Here is a 19,555-nt window from a genome sequence, read left to right as displayed (position 1 = left end):
CAAAGTACACAGTCCTGCTATGAGCCCAGGGCTGGAATGCAGCCTTTCTAGCAGAAAATCTGACCTGCCTGCTTTGCTCTTTGCTTCTGCATTAAATCCAACAGCATTTTCCTCTGGCGCTAGGAGGTCTAACAGCGTGGTACTGCAGGACAGCTTTACAGTAAATGGTCTTCAAGCATGCTGCATCCAGCCATGTGGTATCTGTGGCCATACTTCAAGTGTACAGTGCCCAGGGACTCTCAGGGCCAGCTTCAAGGCAGCCATGACCCACGGGCAGCAGAGAGAGACTCTGCTCAGAGCCTATTGTGACTTCTAGCCCTGGGCTTCCCTCTAGTTCCACAGTGACCAGTCCCACAGCCAGAGAGGAAGAGATGGGCCCATGGGCAGCTGCCAGGACTGATCATGCAGAGCCACTTCTGTGTGCAGCCAGGGACACCGGCGTCTGCTGTTTTAGCAACATGACAGATCATTCCTCACTGCCTGGGCAGCTTTTAAAACACCCACCCACTTGAAGAGACCAACCGAAACGAAATCTGTTGGAATAGAAGGCACTCCATTCAAGTGGGCGGACTAATTTCATTTTGTTTCGGGTGTGGGGTGGGAAGTTATTCAACATGGTAAACAAGACTCCATCTGCTGACAGTTTTGTTTCTCCCTCAAAACCAAGAGAGGACTAGACTACGCAAGCCTGTCAGCTAGAAGGTGAAGGAGAGAGTGACACACCAACCAACTCAAATTCACCTGGCCCAGTGTCACCCTCAAAGTGACACACCTGAGCTCAGACAGAACGGATTGGTGGGTGGAGAATGTTCAAAAAACAGGTTGTTCAACCAGCCATTTGGAGTGCGAAACAGAATAAAATGCTTCGAAGAATGAACAGCAGCAGCAAGGCAGTTAATTCACAAGGGAAGGACACAACACGGGCATTCCAGGCACCGGAGTTTGCCAAACACAAACCTTCCATCCACTCTACACCTGCTCTGCGGCCTACCTACCTATCTGTCTCTAAGCCAGTTCTTCATGTCATCCCTGCCACTTATTTCAAACCAGCCTCCCTGTGTAGCTTTGTATAAAATGGCTGCCTGTCACGCCAGTCTCCGGCCACCTGGGCCCCAGGTTTCACTGGTTTTCCTTCCTTCACTTGTCCATGTGCAATGCAACCCTGTGGTGTTGGGTGTTGGGCACATGCATGTCCTGCATGAACATCCCTCACTCCTGGCCCCGGCTCGCACCACCTATTGTATTCCTGGGGGTTGTGGCCTCCTGCTGCTGCCTCAGCACACAGCAGACCTGTTATCCCCACTCCAATGTAAAGACTCTTGTCTCAGCTACCAGGGGACTCCCAGTTGCTAAGCTAAGCAGGCACTTATTTCTTACGTGGCATTCACAGAACAAGCTAGCACTTACACATACACTGTCACCAACAGTGACAAGAATTTGGACTGTAGAAGCTCCAATGGGCAGGCAAACCTAAGGCCACAATATGCCACCAGACCCACACAGGATGTATCCTGGGTCCCCACCCTGAGGGCCAGCACTTACTGTGTCATCTTCCAGTCTGAGCTGCAGGCTCTTATCTCCCTCCTTGTAGTCCTTGGTTAGTTCTGCTGAGCACCACACTTCATCTGGGTCAGGGATCCAGACCCTGGTGTACTGGAAGGAAGAGAAGGAAAAGACTTAGACACCAAGCATCCAAACCTCGGAGCAGGGGTCAGCATCTATAAAGGGGTTGTCGGAAAATCACTCTACAGCCGCGTGCATGAGTTTTAAAGACGCAAGATGACCCCATATTATAAATAATAAAAATTTCATAGGATTAATTTAAAACGGCACCCTCGCAATCTTAAGAGAATATGACAATGTAATTAAAATTCTGCCAGGGAGACAGCCAAGCAATGGGCTTAGCTCTAACCATGAGGGTTCTACACCACCCTCTTAAAGGGAGACACAAAACAGCAGTCAGAGTGATGGAGCACGTTATAATCAATAAAACAATCCTGGCCAAACACAGGCGGGCGTGGCAAAGCTTCGGAGTTCGGCTTACGGGGTTCTGATATTCTAGGTTCAGTGGAAGGGGCCAACAAGGCAAAGGCATGCTGCTAATGGAATGAATCCAAAATGTCTCCTGCAGGTTCATTTTCTAAATGATGTGGGGCCCTAGTGCTGCTAAACCAGGGGGCCATGGGCCCCTTAGAAGGTTAGGTCTAGCTGGAAGTATGACCTGCCCCACTCCCGAGCCAGCCATTTTCTTCTTGCTCTGTGGCCCACCTCAATGTTCACAGCCTCAAGCACACTCCTGCTGCTGTGATCTCAGCTGCTTTGCCATGATGACTGAGCTCTCTAAAACCGTGAGCCAAAACATATCTTCCCTTACTAAAGTCACTTCTGTTGGGCCTGTCCCTGCCACCCAAAGCAAGCAACACAAGCACCGCGAGTCATCCGCCACCAACAGTTACTCATGTATTCTTTAAGGCACACACGTTACAAGATTCTCAGTCTCTCTAGCAATGCCCTGTAAATGATGTCATTCTGCCTGGTGTCGCCCTGGCAGGGATGGACATAGCCACTCTTGTTAAGTGATGACATAAGGCACAACCTGCAGTGATTATTCACCATATTCTCAGCCCTGGTTAGATGTTAGGATATGCAGAGAGCTTTGCAGCCTGTAAGTGCAGGTTAACCTCAGATCAAGTCAATCAGGACCTGGGGTGACACGACAGTTCCAGTAGGGGTGGGGGTGGGGGACTAACCACGAATCAAGCATTTAGCACACAGAATGGAAGCATCCAGAACCACTGCCACCACTTCCTGATCTCACACTCTACTTAGATGCCAGACACACTGCTCAGATAAGAGATTTCTACAGAGTCTGTTTGTTTCAGAAGCATCTGTATACACACTACGTTGTTGTCATGTCATATAATAGTCTTATTGAACTTAAACGGCCACTTTTCCCAAAAGGTGAACCATGTGCCTGGGTCAGCATAACTCACATGTCACCTCATAGCCAGTCAGCTGCTGTATATACCAGCTGGCTTTTCTTTGGGTCCTGCCTTTTTTTTTTTTTTTTTTTTAAGCCCACATTTTTCTCCTAGAATACACCATCCTTTTATAAAACCAAGATCCTGACTGCTGCTCCATTTGTCCCTAATTCGCCACTGAGCAAAGTCTTACCGTGACAGGACCAGAACATGAACTAGAAGAAAGCAAGTACATCCTCGACATCCCAAGGCAGGGTTGACCACTAGTCATTTCTTTATAACTTAACAAAGAGCCCGACTGACATACTCATATTCTCTTTGGCTCCAGGCCCACCTTACTGTGTGTTTACAGAACAACAGAGCGTACTACCGTACGTTACAATGCAGTGCAGCTTAGAAGAACACTGCACAGGACCAGCGTCTCTCAGTTTGTGAGCAATGTGGAGGAAACAGCCTTTTTCCTCCTCCGCCACCATCTTTCCTTTGTCCCTCCAGTGTTTTCACTTAGCGTCTCCACTGCTCTTTACGGCCACCATCTAGCCAGCTGCCAGTCAGTGGCCTCCCCTCAGCCACACTGACATCTGGTCACTGCATTCCCACCAACAGTATACTCAAAACTCTTAGTCAAGACAAGCCTTATGTCGGGCAGGACCCACAAAGGACACACGTGAGAAACAGCTGAGAAGAGCGGAGATAGTCCAGGAGGAACTGAGTGGAGGCGATAAGCCACCGGGCAGGGTCTCAGCTCAGCCAGCGACTCCTGTGGCCTCAGTCGGCTGTCTCTGTAGCCGCTCACTTCACTGAGAACTGCAGAGAACTCATGACCTCATGGCTCCCTCCATTTAACTCCTACTCTGGGTGAGTTTATCACCCTTCCTATGTATCTCTTTGCTTGATGAACAGGCTAGAAGCGCTCCATGGACAGGAAGCCATCACCTCTGTATCTTCCGAGCACCAGGGCACAGCGGGGCTCTAAGGGTTCTCTATTTGGCTCCTTTCTCCTCCTTGTGAGAGCTTTAGTGTCCTTGCCAGCCAACCGTGCTGGAAATTCAGAACCTCAGCCTCTATTCAGATCCACTCAATCAATACCCGCACAGCCGTGCACTAACATCTGCCCTGACAACATGTTCTCACATCCTTGCTGCTGCAGAGGCATCAGCAAACCATAGGCCAAACCCGGCGCCGTGCCAGCTGTGTGTGACCCATGAGTTAAGAACTGCCTTTAAGCTCTCAAACAAGAGGATCAAAAGACTGATAGTTAAATAACACGAAACATCTTATGAAAGGTTAATTTGTTGTCTACAGCTATGTTATTTTGGAACACAGACGTGCTTGTTCATTTACATATTATCTGACTGCTTTCACACTTCAGTGGCTGAGCTATCAGGAGTCCTATGGCCCAATGCCTAAAATATGTATTTTAAGGCTTTGACAGAAAGGCATGTCAACTCTGTACTTACTGTTTCCTTGAGCCAGACCGACCACTCCTCATATACGGATATGGACAGAGTCCCAAGTCCAACACTTTTTCACTCAGCACTGTCATCGCCGAGTCGGCCCTCGAGCTGCCACACTAAACCTGCCTCTGATTAGCTTTCTTTCTGGCTTCACAGTCATTTCCTTCAAGTGCTTTTCATCTCATCATTGCAAGATCTTCCAGCTACACTACTGAGCACTCCGCATCCTCAGACTCCAGCACATCCAGATGTGCTCACTGACCAAGAATGGACTATGTCTTCTAGGGGAACCTGCTTTTACTTCAAACACATTGCCCCGAGCACTACCGCCATCATCTACGGATATGGACATCTATTCCCCGAGGTTTGGGAACCTAACTAGTAGGGCAGGTGAGGCCCGTCAAAGTACGGTTGAAGGGGTGACGTGGCAAGTCCCAAGGAGGATAACAGTTACTCGGTTGTGCAGAAGAGACAAGGAAGGGCAGTGGAGACAATGCCGGCTGAGAAAGGAGAATTGGGCAGCTACATCCTCATGTGACTTTTAGAAAGACATTGCATATTCAGATCCTATTAAGCAAACTTCAGGCTCAACTCCAGTAAACACTTGACACCTGGCCTGTGCCCGCTCTGTGCCATGTGCTTCAGGCTCCTCTAACAACAACCTGTGTGGAAGGAAGCCTTGACACTTCTGCAGCTCACTGCTGATGCAGAACAACATTTCTCCTCTGTTTTGACCGCAGGCTGGCTGCATCTGTGGGCTGGCCCCCACCCCCCATGCCTCCTACCCCTTTTATTTAGCCTCTGTGGGTTTTCCACTTGAACCTCCTACAAATTACTAAGCAGGGTCGTTCACCCAACATCATACTTAGCACGCAAGGTCGGCAATTTCCAAGATGTTCAAAAGGCAGGCTAGTGCTAATCCAGCTTTGCAGTCTAGCTTTGCAGTTAACGCCCCGCCCCAGCTTGGTCACATGAGTTAAGATGATGCATTCTCTGAAATGTGCACAAAGTATTATGTGCACAAAATAAACAGCAGAAGAGGAGATAGACAAATTGAAAAGGGAGAGATAAGTGCCATGGTAACGTGCAAAGGCTTGAGAAGGGAAGATAGCCAGCTGTGATGGGAGTTTGGGGGAGGAAAAGATTTGAAGGAGACATTTCCTCTCAGAGTGATGTAAACGCTGCCCTGCTAGACGGAGGGAGTGCACTGGGCATGAACGCAAGCTGGCTGCGTCTGTAGGGTGGCCTTCCTGTGCCTTTTACCCCTTTTATAGTCCGCTCACTTCCTCTCATTTGAAAGAATGTGAGAATAAAATCTGGGGTAAACGGAGAAACCAGAAAAGTAAAGAGAGACCCTGTCAGGGGGAGCAGTAGGGAGGGGAGTGGCAGGGGACAGTTGATTTGAAGACGGAAAAGGTCAAAGCAAGGAGATATAGTAAGGGTGTATGAAAAAGTTATAAGAAGGCATGCTATCATCTACTTATCTAAAATTACATGTAATACACATATACATATATATGCATATATATATGTCTGTGTATATATATATATATATACACACTGTAAATGAAATCTTTCCATGTGAGCTGACAATGCTACCTCCAAGAGCTATAGACTATCTAACAGAAATCCCAACACCAAGCACGAGAATCCACCTCTTGAGTGGTCAGAGTTGTTCAAGAGATTCCCAAAATATTATGGGCTACCTCGCTTGATTGTCCCCCGAGAGATGAAAGGGAAGTCCCTATTGCTGAAACATCAAGCACTTTAGATACAAGACCCAGAGGGCCTGAGCCGGAACTAACCTAAAAAGCCACCTCCCTGAGAGGAGCCATGCAATCTCCCAAGGGAAAGGGGAAACAATCTTCCGCAGGAAAGAACCATACAATTGGTTAGTTAATATCAGGTGGTCAGCCCTGAGGTCAGATACACACAGATGACATGATAATCTGATCAGGTTGTATTTGTGTGTGTGTGTAACAATAACTAAAGAGACCATGAATTTGAAAGCCGGAGGGTGCACAGCCAAGGGTTAGAGAAAAAAAGAAAGTAGGGAAATTATATAACATTTCAAAAAAAATATAAAAGCCAAACAGAAACCCTCCCCCAAAGCCTCCCATCCACCCACTGTTGTACTGCAGAGGGTATGATCACCATCTTGTACACAAATCCTCTCTTGTCACATGTCCTCATTAGTAATCTGTAGGAAAGCTATAAAAATATGTATTTTTAGGAAACCCTCTTTTTCTTCATGTGTATGGGTGTATAGATGCCTGAGTGTATGTGTACCAGACGTGTGTGCTGACACCTGTACAGGTCAGAAGAGAGCATGGGACCCCTGGAACTGGCGCTAGAGGTGGTTGTGAGCAAGGAATCAAATTTTTGTCCTGCACAAAAGCAGTAAATCTTCTTAACTACTGATCCATCTTAGGAGCTACACAGAAACAGAAGAGTGTGTGTGTGTGTGTGTGTGTGTGTGTGTGTGTGTGTGTGTGTGTGTGTGTGTGTGTGTGTGTGTGTAACCGGGGACAGAACCGAGTGCCTGGCCTATGCTAGACAGGTGCTTTGCCACTGAGTTATGTCCCGCCTTCTGAGTTGTCTCTTACTTTCCACACCTGTGAGGAATTCTTCTCAAGTCCAACCTCTACCAGCTTCACTGTGTCACAGACAGCAGACTATCAAAAGACAAGCTCACTCATGCAACCTAACTGCAGAGCTACAGAACCTGTCACCATCGCTCTTTTGCTAATGCTTAGCTTCTTTATGAAAAGCAGATGAAACAGTGTGTCTGACCTAATTAACAAACAAAAGGTGACTTGGGCTGGAGCCCTGTATATTAACTACGGATGCCTACATCAGATGTTAACCACTGGAACTGAGCTGTTTTCTGCGCCTTCACTCCTTTCCTCTGTCTCCAGTGGCAGCTAGAGAGTGGCTGCCTATGACAACGGTGCTCTGGGCCCTGGGGGGAGCTTATTAATTCCCAAGGCAGGCAACACCCTAGACTACCTACATCACCCTCTGGAGAGGACTCAGGTTTGGAAGGTTTCCAGATGAACATACTGTGTAAGCAACCTGAGACCCAGCAGTCCGTGTGGCTTGTCTGCGTAGCCACTAGAGGGGCATCAGAGGTCCTGTGTCTAGAGACATCCTTCTACGGCCACTCTCACCAGAAAGTTGTAAGCAAATGTGAGCACGATGTCTGCAAGAGCTCACCATTTTTCCATGTACATACGTCTTCATATGGGGCAGCACCGTGGGTAGGTGTCTGGGCTCTACAAGACAGGTTAGTGGCCACAATGTTGTATGGAAAGCAGGGTCCTGGTAGGACTCTAGATAGCAAAACAAATTGGGAAAGTAAGTCTGGCACTTCAATCATTTTAGTGCCTTCAGGTCTCTGTCCTTAAGCAGCTAAGCACTGCCTTAAGTTCAATAATTGGATCTAGTTCCTTTCATTTCAAAATCTAAGAGATGGCTGATGGATAAGAGCTATTTGTAGCTCTTTACAACACAAGGACACTAACAGCCATGCCCCACATTTGAATAATTAAATCTCTAGGGGGTAGATCAGAGCATTACATTAGAACAAAACAAAAACAAAAGCCCAAATCTAACTTTCCAAATGACGAATGAACTCCCATAATTACAATCACTACTTCAGTGAGCCTCAGGGAAGACAGCGCCAGCATTTGAAGCATTCTCTGCCTAGCATTACTGATGCTACCTCCATAACCTTATGCTATGGTAACTAATGTCAAGTCATGAAGAGCAGTGTTATCACTCCTACTTTAAGCAGAAGACATTAACAGACCATCTGCCCAGGCTGCTGAGAGCTAAACGTGCAGGGGTTTTGCAGACCTAGGACAAAGATGCTAGCCTGTGACTCCACAACCCAGACTCTCTGATCCTGGGGAGCGGTCCAAATCCTGCAGGGGTGAGCATCTTATATAAAGTGTCATGTAATTATATGTGAAAAAAGTATGAGGGCATTTAGGTAAGCCCCAAGGGAGCTTCTCCGCTACACATCAGGCATACTGACAACTCAGATACAGTGAAGCCTTTGGTCTAAAGCTTAAGAGACTGGATTGCGCTCTCCAAGAAGAGCCAGAAAGAGGGCAGATGGCTTAATTTGGAGGCTGACAGCAGTCTGATTTTGGGGCCCAAGTGCAGAAAGATCACCTAATTCTGATGTGCTCCATGCTGTAACTAAATGCCACCCAGAGTCACTTAACCCAGGCTGGGGGTAGGGAGTATCTAACAGAGCTGTGGAGCACACAGTCAACAAACACTCGCTTAGGGACGTGTCTTGGATTTCTAGTGCTATGATTAACACACCATGATCCAAAGCAATTGGGGGAGGAAAAGGTTTGTTTACACTTCCAGATAGCAACCCATCACGGAGGGTTTGCTCAGCCTGCTTTTTTTCTAGTGTCACTATGGGCTGGGTCTGCCCACATAATCAACAGTCGAGAAAATGCACCACAGGCTGGCCCACAGGTCAATCTTGTGGGGACATTTTCTCAAATGACTGTAGCATTTACTGAAATAAAAGTAGCCAGCAGAGGGCATAAATTCTGTCTGGGGCCCATTGAGGGAGGTAACTTAGAGTGAATCAGCTTGCATTCTTCAAGAAGCATAGAAGCCAAACATTTCCAACTAAGGTACCCACATGAGTACTAGAGAGCAAACTCAGGTCCTTTGAAGAGCCTGTGCTTGCAGAAGAATTTTAACTCAGAACATGGCTGCTCTGACAAAAGATCACATTCAAAGACCTTCTAGGTCTGCAAGATCCAGTTGGAATACAGACAGGCCTTTAATTCCAGGATACTGAGGCAAGTAGGTCTCTGAGTTCAAGGCCAGCCTGGTGTAGAGCAGGTTTCAGTTAAGAAAGCTTAGGTCCAGGTTTGGTGGTACACAACTTTAATCCCAGCACTCCAGAGACAGAGGCATGCAGATCTGTGAGTTCTAGTCAGTTCTGTTCTGTTCTTTTCAGGTGGTTGGATTGAGCCAGTGAGCTGAGAGGTAGTGCAGCATGGAGTTGAGCTCATGACAGTTCAGTTCATGGAATTCAGAGGCTATTTTCCTGGGAGAGTTTTACAGAATCGGGTTAAAGATAGAATAAGCTTGACCCAGGCAAAGACAGAACAATCCAGGGAGTGAGAAGCCAGAAGGTTAGAATATATCGCCAAAGTTGGCATGAGGCCAAGCAGAGAAATTCAGTCAGAAGCTAAGAAAAGCCAATTTGAATCAGTCAGCTTGGAGAGGCGTTTGAGCCAGAACAGCTAAGTTGAGCCAGCCAGCCATAGTTCAGAAGGAGCTAGAAAGAGTGAGTTTATTTATCAGTAAGTCTCAGAGGCTGAAAACATTCTAGACCTAGATTAGGTTGTATGGCAGCTAGAAGCTTCCAGGATCCAGACTAGGTTAGCAGAGGCAGTAAGCTTCAGCGACAACAACTGACTTGGGAGAACGAAAGTTACAATTACATGTGCTCATTAACCACTGGGCAATCTCTCCAGCGCCTTGAACTTCTCTTATCATTGCTGTGATAAAATTACTTGACAAATGAAACTTAGAGATTATTTGGGCTCATGGTCTGAGGGTGCGGCCTATCATGCTGGGCAAGGGAGGCAGCTGGTCACATCGCATCCAGTCATAAAGCCCAGACAGAGGAACACTGGTGCTAGTTCAGAACACCAGCGCATGGAATGGTGCCACCTACATTCAAGATGCATCTTCTTTCCTCACTTGAGCCCTTCTGGAGACACCCTCCTGGACCCAGCCAGTAGTGTGTTTTTCTCTTTTCTTTTCTTTCTTTAAAAAAAAAAAAAAAAAAAAAAAAAAAATTTCTTTTTGCTTATTTTATGTATGAGTGCTCTCTCTGCATGTGCACCTGCATGCCAGAAGAGGGCATCAGATTCCAGTATAGATGGTTGTGAGGTACCATGTGGTTGCTGGGAAATGAACTCAGGACCTCAGAAAGAGCAGGCAGTGTTCCTTTCCACTGAGCCATCTCTCCAGTCTCAGACATGTGTTTCCATGCTCATTCTAACTCCAATCAAGTTAACAAGGAGAACTAACCATTCCACACACTTGCCAAATAGCAAAGGAGTGGCTTTCCCAATCTCACCCGGAGGGACAGAGGACAATCTAGGTCTGAGAGACCCCAGATCTTCTGGGCAAATGAACCTGAGCCTCTTAGAATGGAACTATTTAAGCTCAGCTCTTCTGAGAGTTCTGGCAAACACCATTTAGCCTGCTGGACCCAAGTATCTACTGTGATATCTTCCTGATTTACACAATATGGAAGGAGAATAGAGAAAGGGCAAACCAAAATCCATAGAAATTAAACCAGTGATTGTATTTTAGCATCTCCGGATCACCACTTTCTCAAGTGACCTGGTACCTGGCAGTAGCAATCCCCTGTTTTAGGAAATATGAAGATGCCTGGCCTGACATTGCTTATGGGATTCCATTTTCTCTTAAATTCTTAGTTTCAGCAACTGAGTGGAATCTCACCCATTCACCCATGTTTACTGACATCTAAAATAGTGACTATGGGACCAGATACCAGCTGCATCCAGCAGTGAGCCACCACATTCTGAAGGCTGAAGTCAACTCCCACACAGATGAGTTGCTGACAACCTTCCTTTAACAAGGAAGTTTAAAAAAAAAATCTGAAGGGCAAGGTGCTTGTCCCAGTTACCATCGACAGGTGAGATTCTGTACTTCTGCAGCTCAACTTCCTTGTCTATAAAGTGAGAAATAACTGCTCCACAGAGCTGTTGCCAGGACTTAGCGTGTACAGAGTACATAGTACACAGTTACTCCTTAGTGGCTGAGGTTGCTGTGCGGGCACTCAAACCCTAGATCTGCTCCCTTGAGGAAAGCACCTCCCTAGTGAATGACAGGGGCCCACAAACTTGAACATGGATTCTAGTCCAACCAACTGTCCACAAGACACCTACGAGGAGGATGGTAATAACACACACACACACACGCGTGTACACATGCGCGCACACACACACAGCCCCTCAACCATACTATATGGCTTCAACAACTCCAGCACTCACATCACAGGACTAACTTATTCTATTTGTCAACAAAGACCACACTGAAGAAGTAGGATTCAAGCTGAATTATAGATGGGAAAAGGACTAAGTCAGAAAGACCGGGGGGGGGGGGGAGGGGGTGGGAAATCTCTAGGCTGAGAGGATAACTGAGTGACAAGCATGGGCAGAACAGAGATGTGGCTACTGAGAGAAGAAAACAGGGGTGGGGAACCATGGCTCAACAAATACAGTACAGCAGTGTTGGGGGCTCAGAATGACACTGGGAGGAAATGTAGACTCCGTTATCTGGTAGGTTGTTAGAGGTTATGTTACAGACTTTTAAAATTATTCTACAGCCGATGGAACATTAAATTTGGGTACTGAACATGGGCAAAATGCTATAATTAGAAGATCAGGTCTTGGAGATTAATGTATATGGGCAAAGTTTCAGCGTGAGAACACAGTTCAGTCTTTCAACATTCACGACCTAATTTCTTCCCACTAGCAGTGACAATGAAAGGGTTCTGAGGACATCAATTATCCTGCCCCTGCTCTCAAGGTGTCTTTAAAAGTTGGCTTCTGAGAGCATCCCCCTTACATTTATTTCACTCATATGTTTATTGCTGCTCCACACTGCTGAACTGCCGTTCTCATCACACTCCTTCCAAGATACACTCACACAGCTTTTGAATCCTCTTTATCTAAGCATTGTATTTCATCAACTCTGAGTTTTTCCCAGGGTTTTTTCCAAACTTATTTGGAATTTTAGAAGTCTAACACTTGGAGGAAAAAGAAGCCAATAATCTGGGTACCCTGGCAGCAAGCACAGTAACAGTACTGAATCCTCAGGACCTCAGGAGAAAGATGCTCCTGAGCCAACACATAAGCACACTGAATCACAGCCACAAAACTGCTTATGACTAGTGAGCTAGGACCTTGCAAGGATATTTGATCTTTGTGTTAATATGACCCAAAGACCTTAAAAAGATTCCTCTGATTCCCATTGTGGGTTTGGAAGGAATATGGACCAGGTGTTATCAGTAAAACAGTCTGCATATTTGAAGCCTAAGCATTCTCTCTAGAGATTATCCAGTGTACACATCAGGAAATAGAGCCACTATGGACCACAGATTTTTCTAGGATGACCATGGCCACCTCATGTTCCTCTATAGCAAGGGAATATTCCTCAGAGGCACGAGGAAGCAATACACACATGGTCTCTTGTGTCCAGATGTAAAGTGGGTGTTAAGCTAGAAAGATGGCCTGGCCTTCTACCTGATCTTCTCCACCAAGCCTAAGAGGAGGAGACCAAGGAGAGTTTAGAAAAAGAGTGAAAGGCAGAAACAGCCATGAAGTGCACCCCTTATACACCTCACTGTTGGGGACTCGGGGAGAGGGCTTATCTTAATGAGAAGAGCTCAAATGAAAATGTGACTTGTCTTAATGTAAAACCTTGCCCCCCCCAAAAGCAATAGAATGAAAAACCACAATAGGAGGTGCTATAAAGTAAACGATAGAACCAATCAAAGATCCTCTGCTCTGTGCATAGAAGAGCCATGGCTGGGGTTTTTGGGTACATTTGTTTGTCTTCCAAAGCAGAAGCCTTTGCCTGCTGCCTTCCTGCAGCTCAGCGGAGCAGCACTAACCCCACCGGGTGATGGTGAGCACTGCCTCTTGGAGGTTGCTGCTTCCCAGGGTCTGCGTTACACTCTCCTATGAGGAACACAATGACCCCTGGGGACCTGTGATGGAGGAGGCACTACTGCCTTACACCTGCTACAAGAAGGAAAACACTTTCAACCTGGAAGTGCTTTGAAGCCAGGCAAGATCAGACCCCCGAGGAAACGTAGTAACCCTCATCTTCCAACACAATTCTTGCTTCTTCCTAGATCCCTTAATGCTCTAAGTGACCGGTGAGCTTTTGGCAAGTGTTATAGTACACTGTCCATGGCTGCTGAAGTAGACACATAGCCCGAGGTTAACAACCACACTTCCAGCTCTTAAAACCGATACACAAGCCAGCTGTTCAATTATCCAGGTTCTGGATATAGCCTGAGTTACAATGTTTCCTCCAGTCCCAAGTAGGTGCTAAATTGGGATGCATTCTGAGTGGCTAGATCTAGTATCCCAGGGAAACACAAAGGCCGCTCTCCCACCTGTATCTTTGAGTAGCACTTGTAGAGTCTGTACTCACTGTGGATACAGGGATGAAGAACAGCCTTGTGTTGGGACTTAGCCACCGCTCACAGCAGCAATATTAACCGCCCCAACACCAGCAAACTGCTTCTTTCTCCATCCCAACCACTCACATCCACATTCAACGCCTGGTTGGTAGGATGACACAGAGCCTGGTAGGCAGGTGTGGCGATCTGAACGAGGAATGTGTCGCTGTAGTGGTAGAGCTGTCTGGGGAGGTTTAGACCAGTGTCTCTCAGCCTATGGCTTGTGACCTACTCAGAGCGGCTGCATATCAGATAGCCTACACAGCAGATGTTTACATTATGATTCATAACAGCAGCAAAATTACAGTTATATATTAGGAATGAAATAATTGCATGGTTGGGTGTGACCATAACATGAGGAACTGTGTTTAAGGGGCACAGCACTAGAAAGGTTGAGAGCCACTGGTTTGGATGGCACAGTCTTGCTGAGGAAGCATCAGAGAAGGGGCCTTGAGAATAAAACCTCTCCTACGTTCAGTTTTCTCTTTCTGCTTCATGCCTGCAGTTGAGGGTGTGAACACTCCTCTGTCACCATGCCACTTGCTGCCAGGACTCTTAACCCTCTGGAACTGTGCACCCCAATAAACTCTTCCTCTTCCTATAAAAGCTGCCTTGGTTGTGGTGTTTATCACAGAAACAGAAAGGTAACTAATAAATCAAGGCTCGGGTAGCTGACCATCCTACCAGTGCACCGGCCCTACAAACAAACAGGAAAAACTAAATATACATAGTGCCCAGGCAAGGATTAGAAGGAACAATTCTAGTATCACCTAAAACTAGAAAGAGAGAAAGAAGAAAGCACGGGACAACCCATGTTTCAGTGTCATATTGCTTAAAAACACCTCTTCACGTTCAGCCTGTGTTTCATGTAAGACTTAACGATCTGGTATAACAATGCTGGACCACATCCCTCTGTCACTCCTACACTCACTATTTAGAAACTGGAGCCACACTAACCTATTTTAAACATTGTTGCTATTTTTCCTATCCATATGTCTTGTCTGAAGATTGTTTTTCCTACACACTACATGTCTTCCTTTTCCCCTTTCCTTGCTATTGTTACTCCCGGGTCCAGCTGACATATTATTCCCCTGGGGAGGGGTTTTGCTCCTGCTGCCCCCAGCTCCTCTTCTATTTTTAATGCAACATTCTTGAATTGTGCTCCATTGACTTATATGCATTTCCCTGCTCTCCAGAACAGGAGTAGCTCAAGAACACCAGGGCATCAAATCCTGTCACGAGTCTGTCCTGTCGGTTCTGCACTTCCCTCTGCAGAGTTGCACAGCCTAGGTTCCTCTCACTCCAAGATCGTATCTGTGAGGAGTGCAAGCTCTGAAGATTCAAGAAGCAAAAGATGCTATACCTAAACAAATGTTTGCTAGTCCTTTAAATGGAAGAATGTCAAGAACAGGACTCCTAGCACCAGCCTTATGGCTGTGAGGACCACCCAGTGCCATCCCACTAAGTCTTAGGCTTCTGTCTTTGTTGCAAAAACAAGTTTTACTTTAACAAAAACATTGTTATCACCATCCCCTCAAAACCTTCCAGACACACACAGCATTCTGAGGTCAGATTCTCTCTCACAGACCTGTCCACTGTTGGATGTTACGGGTGCAGCACCATGTCTGGCATCGGGTCACAGTCCAGCTGGACACCGTGGAGATAGCTCAGACCTAACAGGATAAAAGCCAATAGCTAACATCTAGAATGTGCTGTACCAGAGGCAACAAGCAAGTCCAAAAGGCACCTTACATAATCAACAGCCATTACAAAAGAAAGAGTTATGAAATGCCCAGCATTAGACTCTGCCCATGAGGAGAAAGCAGGGACAGTGCAGCTGAGGCACTAACTAGATGCAGGCCGAAGGCTGCCAAGCACCCCTGAAAGCCTCTCCCAGCAGGGACTCAGGGCGCGTTTCCCACGTAGTTGGTGCGCAGAGCATCTTTGGCAAGTTGGCAGTGGAGTAGATGGCATGCTTACCAGCACACTTCCTCGCTTGGTCTCCTCATTTGTAGGAGTTGCCTCAGACAGGTGTCAAAAGGAAAGGGCTCTCAGGTGTTAAATACTTTGTATGTGTGTGCAATGGTAGTGTGGTGCACAGCAGCATTTTTGATTGGATGTTACTGCTGGGAGCACATAGTAGAGTTACCCAAAGCATAAAAGTGGCAGCACCCAGGAATCGGTAGACCACAGAGCTATGGAAAATCAGTACAAGGTTAAGTCTACGGAGTGACACCTGGGAGAGGCTGAGCAGTGAGCTCCCACTGCCAGGTAAAGGCATGACAGCATGAGGAGGATGACTGGAGGCAGAAAGAAACAAAACAAGGGTTGATAATCCAGGCAAGAAAGTAGAGGAAGAGCTCTGAGGAGCAACACCGCTGGGTAGAGAGAAATCAGTGACTTGAGGGGCAGTGAAGGTAAATGCACAAGGTAGGCTGGATTCCCAGCCTGGCAGAAAATTTAGCCATCACTAAAAGAATCTCACCTAACTGTCTATTCAGGAGAAACCAGAGGAAGTTCCTAAGTACCTAGCTGGGTGACCGGTTTAAAAAACTGGGGAGGGGGGTGGGGGGTATTGCTACATGTTTAGAAGGAATAAGCGCATTGTGCAAAGACAAGCCTCATCACTGCTGCTCTGCCATGGAGGGGGGAGGTACCCAGGCGGCACAAATAAAGGGATTGAAAACAGCGGCCAAACCACCGAACAGTTCTATGAATTTAATAACTCGGCAGTGCTCTGCACTCTTGCAAGACAGGAAAACACCAGGCGCCTCCTAAGAAGCTGAGCCAACACGATCATGCCAAAGTTCATCAGGAGGACACTCTTCCTACAAGTAAGCTCGGTGAGAGCAATTAGTTTTCCTGTCCGTCGTCCTCCTTGTGTCTTCTGTCCTCAAGTCTCCTCTGTGCTTTGCTTACCTATTTAGTCCCTGACCTTTCCTGCATTCTGCAAGGTGCTATTGCCTTCTTGTCCAGCCGTCTGGCTACTAACTCATGTCCCACTCAGTGTCTGGCTTTGGAGTCTAATGTGTGTGGTGAACATTTGAAAACCTGAAACTCCTAAGCCTCCTACCTACCTTTCCATAGGCTTCCTCACCTCTGAAAATGATATGCCAATCTACTTAGTATCTCAAAAAAAAGCCCAGCTGTTACCCAGCTGTCTACCTCTCCCTCTAGATGCATCAGTCCTTAGTTCTGCATCCAAGATGTACCCTGGACCGGCCACATCTCCATTTACTCTGTGTACTCTAGCCTAGCCCATTGCTGTGGCCTCTGCTTCTATTCTTGCCCTCATAGGCTCTTTGCTAACCAGCCACCAATGTCGTCTTGAAAGAGTCGACCAAGTCATGTTGTTTCCCTGCTGAAAATCTCCACATTTTAATGAAATATGAATGTGGGTTGTCTCCACTCTCGGCTCTCCAGTCTGCAGGTTCCATGGAGGCTATACCGTGTCTTCTTCCCATGCAGTCTTTGAGTTAGCAACCTTCCTGACCACACTCTGCTTGGAGGATTCACATAGCTTTCCCTCATCTCACATGTCTCAGCTCAGGTCTCACCTTCCCAAAAAGCTGTCCCCTCAGCAATTCATCTAAAACCAGGCTCATCAATCACTTTTGCTCACTGTCACAGTCTCCTTACTTCTTCTGTCTGAACAGCTCAGGCTCATTTCCTGTCTGTCTTAAGGCCTTCAATGTGAGCTCTGGCAGAAACATTGTGTTCTGACCGCTGCTCCATCTCCAGTGCCTGATTGTGTGGCAGGCAGTCAGGCATCGGCAGGAGAGCCTCATTTGCGCCTGACTGGCCTGTGTGTGTTATAGATGCTTGGCTGCTGGAGCAAAGGCCTCATTTCTGTCCGCATGGCTTCTGTACTAACATTCTAGGGGAGGAGATGTCTCTCTAGACCAAGAGTCTAGAACAAACTCACAGAAAAGATGTAGGCCAGCCAATGAGATGTTTCAGATAGGTGGCACGGTCCTGAGGGGTCTAACTTTAAATTATTTTGTATTTTAGTTTTTAAAAAGTATGTGTATGTGTCTGTGTCTGTGTGGGGTTATGTGCAGGTAAGCATGGGGCTTGTGAAAGCAAGAAGAGGGCGTCGGATCCCCTGGAACTAGAGTCACAGGCAGTTGTGACCTACCCTACGTGGATATTGGGATCGGAACTTGGGTTCTGTACAAGAGTGATCCACACTCTTGAGCCATTTCTCCAACTCACAGAATCTAAGTTGTAAACATCCACTGGGCAGTGAAGGCCACTCAGGAGGTCCGTACACAGGAGAGGTGTCCCTCGTTCCACGGTGCAAGGAAGCCGTCCTCTCTTTTCATGGCTGTGATACAAACGCATTGATCAAGTCTTCTGAGCACAGCCATGTGTCAGATGCCACACCATGTGTTTTCTAGCCATTGTCAGCAAGTTCGTCACGCTCTTCAGAGTAGCATTAGCACTACCTGTCAGCACATAGGCCCCTGCAACCCAGAGACGGACCATGCATCCTTTTCTGCCTGAGGCTGCATAGTGATGGCAGAGCAAGCCTGGGTCCTGCTATGGAAAGGATCCTTCCTTTTCTAGCCTCACTACTCTTCCTTAAAAGAGACCAAGGACTTCAGACTTTTATGCTCAATAAAGTTATCAAATGGAGAACACAGGACAACAAGCCAAAAAGAAACAAAAAACGAAAAAAAATAGTTACAAATAAATCTTGCCACTCAGTATGGGTCTAAGAGAGACAGGTTGTCATCCCTAAGTAAAAGCTGAAACTGGAATGGCTTCCCGATCTCGACACTCCTTCCTGCCACCACAGCCCTGCTTCACAAGGTCAGTACCCATGGCAACATGCAGTGCTACCAGTAAACGGCCATGGAGGCCAGAGCATGGCTGCTGGGACAGTGATTACAAAGGCGTGGCTGTGCTGAGCAAGTGTGGCTGGGATCACAACCTCGGTACCAAAGGACCTCGAGGATAACCCGTGAACCTTCCACCGGCAGCTCCACAGGCACTGCCTGGGTGAGCTCACTCTGAGAGACTGTCTTAGAGGGGACCATGGCTGTGAGGGCAACAGGGAGGAAGAACCGACAAGTTGTTTCCTTTAGTTTTTAGATGTGGCAAAGAGCAACTATCAGCTAGAGGCAGGACTGGGACATCATTGTCAGCGGACACTGGGAGCATGTTGGGATCCTTCCCCTGACTGCTGTGGGAGCTGAGACAGAGGAGTGCTTTGTTGTGAGCTTACGTACTTATGGAGGCAAGAGACAACCATGCGATGTTCCTGCCAACCCCAAAAGGCCTTGAGAGGCCAGGCCTGCCTCAGCAGGACAAGGTAATAATAATAATAATAATAATAATAATAATAATAATAATAATAATAATAATAATAATAATGAGAAAGAAAGGTACTCAATAAGAAATAAGCACACCTTCATTCCAAGACACACACACTAGCAGAAGGGCACCTGATTTTTCCCATTCAGAACTGACAGTTACTGAGCAAGAATGTAACATGTCAGTTCAAGAACCCATTTACCCAGTCAGCAGCCTTCAACACTAAGGAAAAGACAATAGCACCTGTGAGCCCACCTAGCTCGTATCATTGCAAGTAACTCTGCACAGCACACCAGAGGTCAAGCAAGGTGCCAGTCAAAGACTGCATAGTACCGCCTCCCAAGGCATTCCAAAGGCAGCATCAGGATGTGTCAGGCATCCCTCCTGCCCTCTCTGCCACCAACTTGTAAGCGGAATGGAACCGGAACTGATAATTGCTTCCTATAAAACAATTCCAAAGCCAGCCAAGAAGGCCTTTCAGAGGGCTGTGTCATGCTTCCTTATAAACTGGCCCTTCACAGCCTGCC

General features: G+C 46.9%; 1 protein-coding gene across 2 annotated transcripts in view; it reads right to left on the bottom strand.

Moving 5' to 3' along the window:
- Positions 1–19,555, bottom strand: part of Myo5b (myosin VB) — a 291,060-nt gene that overhangs the window by 171,296 nt on the left and 100,209 nt on the right. For both annotated transcript variants that reach the window (XM_051163654.1, XM_051163655.1), the window contains exon 2: positions 1,543–1,653. In XM_051163654.1, the coding sequence (XP_051019611.1) occupies positions 1,543–1,653 (111 nt within the window). The remainder of the gene's footprint in view (positions 1–1,542; positions 1,654–19,555) is intronic.

This window comes from Acomys russatus, chromosome 20 (genome assembly GCF_903995435.1).
Source record: "Acomys russatus chromosome 20, mAcoRus1.1, whole genome shotgun sequence".
Lineage (NCBI taxonomy): Eukaryota > Metazoa > Chordata > Mammalia > Rodentia > Muridae > Acomys > Acomys russatus.
The sequence above is the reverse complement of the archived record's forward strand: the minus strand, read 5'-3'. Positions and strand labels throughout refer to the sequence as shown.